Source organism: Opisthorchis viverrini, assembly GCF_000715545.1.
Source record: "Opisthorchis viverrini unplaced genomic scaffold opera_v5_124, whole genome shotgun sequence".
NCBI lineage: Eukaryota > Metazoa > Platyhelminthes > Trematoda > Opisthorchiida > Opisthorchiidae > Opisthorchis > Opisthorchis viverrini.
In genome coordinates, this window is record NW_008751781.1 from 244,775 (window position 1) to 254,134 (window position 9,360).

Consider the following 9,360-nt stretch of genomic DNA (forward strand, 5'->3'; position numbering starts at 1 on the left):
TCGACTTTTTGGTTCACCAACCGATGATCATCTCTTATCGAGGGATCTGCTTTCCTCAATCCGCTAAGGCTGTTATTGGACTGGGACTTCCTAAGGTCGCAATCAGTGACTTGTGTTTGCTTGCCATTGTGGGCTCTCTGCGTACTTATGACACTTTTATGCGTGGCACATGGCGTTGAAGGTACATTTTTGCCATTTAATCTCACACCAGACCCAGTATGACGGACACTTTGTGCCTGATGTGCGAGTCTTGACTATGCTAGCGCACACTGCGCCTTGAAGAGCATTCACCATTGTTTGTCCTTTCTTCGGTTGTTGGTCTTTAGACGCGTGTTTCCATACCAAAATCTTTACATACTTCGGGATTCACCTCATCAGACTGGCACTGTCCTTGGCATGATTTCGAATGAGACGTTTCTCTCTTTTCTCCCATATTCTCGTGTTACTCTTTCGCATTCATCGCTTGCATTCACTTTTTATGTTTGTGACCATGCTCTTCAAAAATAAATGATAGTAGTAGTGACAGACTAGTGTCCTTGTACTTTGTAGTGCGGCTCGCAACTTACTAAGATATCGAGCCCTCGAGTCTAGCTACTGCAGATTTTCTCTAGTGCCAGGTGTTTCGATATGACGGTGAAGTGGACCATGTGGATATTTTTTCTTTCATATCTACGAGAAAGGAAACAGTGGGGAAGGCGGTAATAACGGAAAATACTGTTACGGTTAGTTGTAAATGTGAGCACAACCACACCTCGTGCGTGATTTGTAGGTACCTTTTCTTGTGTTTTCACTTCCATGATCTTGCGGTACCTGGAGATTTCAACTCGTTTCCACAATGTAAGATGCCATCGCGCCACACACTTCACGCTGGAGGGTGAAATTTCACTCGTGCCCGAGTATTTTCAATGATATCTGTTAAAGCGCGCTAGAATTTCTCATTTTCTACAAATGCATTAGAATTCCAGCATTCTCACGTGTATGATTGCTAGCACAACGTGGTCGTCATTCAGTCCATTTGGAATTCGGTTTTTTATATCAGCTGGCCAAGGTTGCACTAAATATGGTCAGTTATTAGGAAGACTTATTCTTACGCAGTTGAGAAAACAGCTGATTGTTGAGAATTGAGAAAATATGTTGATGTACCGTGTGTTGCTTTATGGTATCCTTTAGTTGTATTGATCACACCCTTTGTTTCAAATGCAAAGTATTCAAGCTAATTGTGTTGTGTGTGCACCCAGGATTAAATTGTCAGCTAAATCAAGTCGAGTCGCCTTAGAAATGTCAGTCATATGACAAGTTAGTGTACCAACCATCTTCTAGATCTGGGTCCTTCCCTTTTAGTATCTCTTCGAAAGTAAACAACCCATATGATGAGATAGGTGCCTTCTCTTCGGTTTTGGGGGGTTCGTTCTCCCGAAGAGGACTGCGATGCCTCCGGTATTATCAACCCGCTTGGCCTGTTTTCTTCTATTCGTGTGAAGGAGAACTTGCAGTGGTCATCATTTTTGATAAGAGAGCACATGAATTTACCCACTGATCATAATTTCAGGCGGTGCGTTTGCAGTAAAGCTTTGTAGAAGCTCGCATGTAAGATTGACACCAGACATTTATTCACGTTGCAAGCAAGGTTCGGACACTCGGAAGGTGTTTTCAACCATTTGTGGTGATGGGTATAGCTGTAAAGTCATTGTCAGTAGCCGGTAAGACAACTACATCAATTACCGTGTAAGGTTTCCCAAATACAAACTTTCCCATAGTATATGCTTGTAATCACAGGTTTATTCTGTTTTGCACCGAATAATCCAGTCATTTGCATTTGATTCTTGCTTTTCTGATCCCATCAGCTCACGGTTAGCGTCGATACAGATGACGAATTCGTGTCCTCTCTACGACTCACCCTGTTTCCTTTGGATCGACCTGATCATGTGGTTGCAACACATGACTTTTCTAAGTCTCTTTTCTTCGTGCTGCCTCATTCTAAAATGCGCCATGTCGTTGGGTAAGTAGCCGGTGTTCGTATTTTTGTCGGATTAACTTTTCAGCTGTGTAACCTATCACCCGGACTGCTTTATCTCGCTAGTTACAGTCTACACTATGGGCCTGACCGAGTTGTATTTTGTGTTTGAACCAACGAGTGTTTCTCCCACTCAGATTGACCACATAATATCCGAGTCCATTCGATGTTCGGGTAGACTTTTGGTTTTATTAATAGTATATGGCAACTGCCACTTCACAGTGTGTGGTTTTTTTTATTCGTACTGCGTTTGCAATGAGACTGACCAATACAGTTAGCCGTTCTTCATACACTATCTCGCTTGATATCGTGCGTGTTTTTTACTCCCATGGAGCATTGCTTTTTAGTAACGTCCAAAAGTTTGTTCTCTTTGCCCCTTCATATATTTTACCCATTCTGTTTCTACCACCGTAAAACATTGGTGCTGAAACCCTGAAGTTTCCATTTTGTGTCGATGGCGTCATGTCTGACGGCAGAGAAAACGAATTCCTCAGAGAATTGACTTTGAACCACTGGATCTCCTTAGCCCGTTTTGTCAGCATAGCAGGAAGACAGCAACTGTGGGAGATTAATTATTCCCTTGAGTGCATCAGTCGTGAAAGCAAAGCATACGGCCGTTTCTAATAAAGGCACATTGTCACGGAAGAATATATTGCCTGGGTCACTTTTAGAGTAGACGTGCTGTTCGGAACATTACCTTGTGTGTGCCGAGGATGGGTCTTGATCAGAATTTCTTCACTATGCAGAAAGCTCAGATTTATGCTGCGTATCGCAACTGGGAATTATCTGAAGACGGCGCACACAACCTGTTTCAATAATGCGGCGTGCAGTCGACGAATAGTGAACATATATGGTCCTGGTTTAATCATTCTATTACGGAGCTCTTCTGTCTCCTTTGTTTTCTCAGTGTAGCTTCACTACACAGCCCTTTATGGAGACAAAGGAATATCATTACAACTGGGTAGTAGCTGGTTGTTCTGTTATAGAGTTCTGATTTAGACTGATTTGATTTTAGCATTATTTTTGGTGGATTGACCATTTTCTACACACATTCGAATGCCTGGACAGTCCTGCCTGATGGAACGAGAAACACGTGGACCCAAGTCAGGAAGGCTCAGAGATCCTACTTGTTCTGTCGTGCTAAACGGTAGTGTAGCTCTGTATCGGTCCCTTGGCTTCCTGCTCCGCCCACCACGGTATATCAAAAGGCACGGTAGCTCTATACAGCCCTTTATGGAGACAAAGGAATATCATTACAACTGTATTTTTAGGGTAGTCACAGAGTGTTCTACAAGGTCGTGCCAGAATCTCCGTGAGGGGGACGAGAAGCGTCGAGTCAAAGGTGCTCGACTCTGATTGGCTGGCATTCTGACCAATCAGGACATGCCTCCATCTGGTCTGTGTCCTTCCCGTGACACCAGTCCAAATGACGTGTTCGGTTATTAGGGACGGCTGGCCTCCGTAAACTACTGTACTGGGTTTGACGACGGTATTCGCTTCTATTTTGGGGCATTTTTGCGCATACTGGCAAATATAATTTCACGTCAAAGTGATTACTCAGGAATAAATTCCTTCCGTAACCTTTATGTACGTGTATTCCCAGCAAAAAACAGGCCCTTGAAGAGCTTAATTTTTTTTTAGCTGGAACTCGTTGATCAAGTGGCCGTTGATCTGTTCACCCGTCAAAAGACTTTCAGTGTTTGACCATCGATTTTTTCGGAGCATTGCCCGAATCTAGTGGGAACACCGGATCAGCAATGCTGAAGTACGTCGAATGGTATTCGGGAGAAATAACTCACCCTCGATAGATGAACTGATCACACTGCATAGGTTGCGCTGGCTCGCTCCTTTTCCAACCCCCTCCCACTTGACAGCTCACTGTACCTATCCCCCCCCAAAAAAAAACATCGGCGAACGAAACTGCGGCAGCTACAACCACTGTACGACGAGTACGCGGTTATTACATCTGACAATGATGATGATCTGTTCACCAAGGCTGGTAGTTAGCTTGCATGCAAGGTACACAGTAAACACACCCAGGTCACCGATATTTGGACACATTTGCAGCTTCAATAGATTGCTGGTCATTGAAGCATTACCACTTTTGTTGGTGCGGGGATTAGTTCTAATATTTGGTAATCTTCCTTGTATTTCAGGCGAGATCATATTTTGCGTCTGGAAAGCACCCTGGAACCCACGTTGTTCATGGATATTGGAACCCAGCAGATGATAATACATCCAAGAGTTGATGAAAGCCAACACTTTTCGTTCAATTTTCATCCCAAACCGCGCCTATTTTCGGCAAGTTTACCTTCGTGTTATCGAATTATCCACTACCCTTTTCCGGCTGTGTATTCCATGCAGCTCAAGTCGATTCGCGATCGTTGGTTGTCTGTTCCCCACGACACCAGGTCACTTAGTAGATCATGACTTCAATTTCCATAAGGTTATTCAGTTTATGCCCTTGCATCTTTCCGGCGTATATTGGCAAGCCTTTCGACCACTGATATTCGTAACTTCCTTCAGTTCGCTACGGAGGAATCTATGGGGGCGAAAATGCACACGCAGTGAAGCAGTGCTTTCCACAGTCAGCTTGCTCGATCTGTGTAACGTTGTCAAATTATGATTTAAGGGGCCGGTCATACTGTGGTGTATTTTCTACTCCAAACACAGGAATCAGATGAAGCCGGACGAACGCGTTAACGCCACAACTAAATGTTCACATCTATCAGCCTTAAACTGTTTGTTCTGTTACTGCTCCAAAATCATCATGCCACCAGTGTCATTATTCTGAATGCGACGGACATAACGAATATTCCATCCCAATTAGGCCTACTCGCAGTAGGCGCAAGTAGTATGTGTCTCGCCACATTCTCAAGAAGCCTCAGGGGCTCGTCTGGCCTTTCGGGATAGCTAGACCGGTTTCGCTCACTAAAACTGCATGCCAAGATTGAATCACTACGAAAATTTAACGAAACATTTCATCTCTGAACGGCGAATCCCCTCAAGAGGAAAACGGTCATCTCCATGATGTGTACTCCTCACGATGCTGCGGGGAATCATTGGTGGTTCCCCAGAATATAGCGCATGCACACTTTATGCGTCCGTTTTTATTTTGACGCGTTTGCAATTGTGTTCATGGGATTTGTTTCTTACATTCAGTAAACGGTTTTTCAATGCGTTTAGCAGCTGGGCGGTCATTGTGTGTATTCCAGTGAGTCCAGTTCCTGGTAGAAGGCGTCAGATTTGGGTTTGTTTGTTTCTGATCGAACTGGTCGATTGTATCGCTATCCTGACGTGCATCTTACATAGTACGCGCCTTTCAAATACAAAGGACTGTTTGGCGTGCTTGTTTGTTGTCTCCACGGAATTCGTTCATTTTTGCCAGACACCTTGTCACTTTAGATGTGTGTTAGATTTTTATTATCAAAACAGACGATGTGCAGGAACACGTAAACGTTATGTTTCGCTCACACACACACACTTTCTATCTCGTGCCAGCTGGTTTACCATCATACCTCCCCCCTGAGGCTGAAAAGCCGCACTCCCGTGTCCTCACTCCCTTCCCCTTCAATTCTACGGCAAGTATGGAGAGACGAGACCGCGGATTTGTGATGTTGAACGTGTGTAATTAAAAACCCATTCGAATGCGGAGACATCCATCGCGAAACACGAATAAGACAGTTACAAGACGTGCGTCGCGTACTGAGAACTGTGGTGCGACTCCCATGCTAGTCCTTGGTTTACTGTTTCGCCTACTGCGGTGTACACCAACAACTCTATCTGTAAGGTTATCATGAGATGTTCCATAAGAATCCTTAGAATCTCCGTGAGCAGGAGAGAAGCGCCGACCTATCGGCTGACATTCCAATCAGTCAGAGAGTGCTTTCGATTTAGTGCTCCGGAACCTGGGTTTCGCAGCGCATTTGGAAGACCGATGGCTTCATTAGCTGGATATATAACAATTATTCCGTTATCTCACCAAGTCGAGTTCGTTGGTCAAACCTAGTTACCTCATAATGCTCAGCAGAGTTGAGAAGGTAGATCCGTGCGAGAAGCTATTTTTATCGGTAACTTTGAGTGTATGACAATTCCGAGTCTCCATGTTGACTACTCGTTTTCACGGGGGGTGAGGATTACAGATTTTGTTACCATGTGTTTCTTCCTATTTGAGTTCTGAAAACGACACTCATAGGTTGGCAAATTTTCTGGGAGAAACACTGACTAACATACTTTGAGGGCAGCATCACTGGTTGCTTGTTTTACCTTCACTGCTGGATTACTGTTGATGCGTGATGTAGGTGAGGATTCTCCTCCCTAATTAAAAGTTTAAGATTAGGGTCAGTTTAGGTCTGCCTTTCATGTTGGATAACTTGAAGGTCCTTACGGATATGTAGGGTACTCCAAATTTTTGGAACTATTCGCGTGTAAATGGACACCTCTTGTCGAATTACTCAAAGACAGCTGTTCGGATGGAATGGCCGCTTTGTCTGACTCGAAGTCCTGTTCACCTTCCCGTCTGGGTTTAGGTCAAATGACGTGCACCCACCGATGTGGGTGACTGGCGTATGTACGGCCTTCTCACGACGTTCTCATCTAATCAATGTGAATCCGTTCAATAATGAAATGATCTGCTCCTGACCGTCACTTTTTTCTCCTTTCCCTCTAGAATTCCGCTCGTTCGGAACTCTAATCAATGTGACCGATCGTTTAGTCTTCGAACAGTCCCCTGGCTGTGTGATTTCGGGGTTCCTCCACAACGGCAGTTTCGAGCATCCCACTGTAAACTTTTGGATGGATAACTACTGTTCTATTTAGCCTTTTGTATGCGTCTGGTCCTATGTTTTGTACCTTCCAATTGATAGTTGTCTTGGTATTAGCCTCCGTTCCATAATATCCATTTGGCGATGGGATACACTGCGACTCATCTGGGCAAGGTAACTGTAAGTGCGGTGGGGGTATGCTTCAAGACTTTATTATCTAGTTGCCCTCGCTTGCAGCCAATCTTCGTCAGAGTCGCCTTTGATATACGGTTTGCTACATGGCACCCAGGGTTAGAAATTAGTTGACGTTGAAATAGATAGGCTAAAGTGGTCTAGGGCAACTAGTTAAGATGAGAGGAACTAGGAAATTCCACAAGATCTGTTGCATCATCACCCGGCTTCTGTTAAGCATTGTTACCCTGGCCAAGACATTTTTACACCTCTTAATCGTCTAACCCGGCACCCCCAGACTGTTTGCAAGTCGTGGGTCAGTGATCTTGATTGTCTCACAAACTGTCGTACGGTTTGTCGCCAGCATTCAGTACTCGGCCGTGAAAGACGGGAGGAATGGGTTGTCGTATGGAGACCCACATTCTGCGTCCATGAATAGGCGTTTAGCGTACATTTGTATATGATTGTCACTCTGGTACCTAGCTGTAGGGGAAGGCGGATGAACCACGTGCATGATGTAATGTGAGAGAAGAGGCTGAAGCCCAAACGGCTACCAGTGTTTGTTGCGCAAACCACAACAAAAGACCTAATGGAACGATGTGGAATATGAGGCAGATTGTTCCAGAATGCTGAGGGTGCCGCAAACCAGTTCGGATGTGGGAACAGGTTTGACACCTAACGGACGACAATGCCTGGATCACAATAACGGGATATACGTGTATCGGACTCCCGGACATGTGTGTAGCATTTTCGTGCTAGTCAGGCATAGCTCCTTGGTACTTTTAGTGTTGGGAATTCCGATTTGCGCGGCGCACCAACTGCCTCGTGTTCCAGCCTGGTAGTGCACATTTCAGGTTGATCAGCTTGGCGTCCGTGTGCCGCAGCCCCGTTACACGCTGTCGTAACCGTCACTGATTCCATACGAAATCATTGAATCGTTCGCGCCTGTGCACACGCCATCTGTTTAAAGAAGACCCTGTGGACGTTCATTTCGGGCACTCCGGGATGGTTAACTTTTCGGGTAAAGTGCAGTGTTCACTGACATGGGTCCATTTGTGTTTCGTGTCCTACGTCTCTTCCTATCTTTGATTGGTCAACTGGCTGTCTCTACTGGTCTTTTAACAGGTTGGTCTTTCTTAGGTTCTCTTACGTGGACTCATTTTTGGGACTTCGACCCGCTTTAGGTTGCTCATGTCCTGCACAGAACAAGTCAAAATTGCACAAAGCAAAAGTGCCTCACAAACGGTCAAAACCCAGAAGATTTGACCTCCGCTAAAGTTGTATTGGTTAACGGCCCTATGGAGTCTCTAGTGAACAGAGCAAATTACTAATGTAAGCCAGATACAAAGTCACAAGGAGAAAAATCCAAGTAAATCTTGAATCACAGTTCAAAATAGGAGATTCCGTAATTCCGTTGAACCACCACACCAAGAATAGTTCTATCTTTCTGGTATTCCACATCTCTGGTGCTAGAAATATTATTCCACAAGTGTGAATATATTAGTCCAGTGTTTGTAGCTAAAATGTTTGTTCACGTTTAGTGTTAGTAGCAGTCAATTAAAGCCAACCGGCGGTCACAACAACAGTCATTCAGCAAAAGTCTCAAAGTCACGTTGGAGCCAACAAGGGGGCGGCAGCGGTTGTATTTCAGTAAAATAAACTTTTGTACAGCGATGTGACTGATAATGATGGGGAAAAAGAAGATGATACTGAGCGTAAAAAAGAGCAGTTTACAAGTGTTACAGAACTCCCCCCCCTAGAGCGTCAAATGGGTGAGCAAGACGTTCGAAAAAGAAATGCGTCACGACAGTTAGTCTTTGAAACGAATAGGAAGTTTGCAACATCGACCAGATCTTATGAGTGATGGTGTGTGTGTGGTGGTGGCACTGGTCGAAGGAGGGATCGTGTGACTGTGTGGTTGTATAACGGAGGGGGTCGTAGTATGCTCATCATCAGCGGTTGGTCGTGTGTGCATGTAGGCGACCTTCAGTCGATCGATGCTAACTGTGTGTGCGGCCGTTGCGATCAATGACTAAAGTTTTGTCTTTCCGAGAAATGACTCTGAAAGGCCCTTCGTATGGCGGTTGTAAGGGCTCTCTGACCGCATCGACGCGCACAAAAACATAGTCACATGTAGCAAGATCGGGATGTACCTGGGTAGGTTTGCAAGTTTGTCGGGTAGGTGAAGGACGGATAACACGCAAGTGTGGGCGAAGCCGGGAAGCGTAGGAATTAGGGTCCGTTTCACCAGTTGTTGCCGAGTCGACTACCATTTCACCTGGAAGGCGTAAGGTAGTGTCGAAGACGAGTTCAGCGGCTGTGCAGCCCAAGTCCTCTTTAACAGTATTGCGTATACTGAGAAGAATGAGTGAGAGGCGTTCCGACCAGTGTGTGCTAGAGGAGGCTATCAGC

General features: G+C 45.1%; 1 protein-coding gene across 1 annotated transcript in view; it reads left to right on the forward strand.

The window, feature by feature from the left end:
- The window catches only part of T265_13966 (hypothetical protein), a gene marked incomplete at both ends in the record, with an annotated part of 48,944 nt that extends 42,062 nt beyond the window's left edge, over positions 1–6,882 (forward strand). Inside the window, 3 exons of the mRNA XM_009171396.1 lie at positions 1,845–1,999; positions 4,171–4,258; positions 6,684–6,882. Of these exons, the coding sequence (XP_009169660.1) occupies positions 1,845–1,999; positions 4,171–4,258; positions 6,684–6,707 (267 nt within the window). The remainder of the gene's footprint in view (positions 1–1,844; positions 2,000–4,170; positions 4,259–6,683) is intronic.
- Between the last annotated feature and the right edge of the window lie 2,478 nt (positions 6,883–9,360).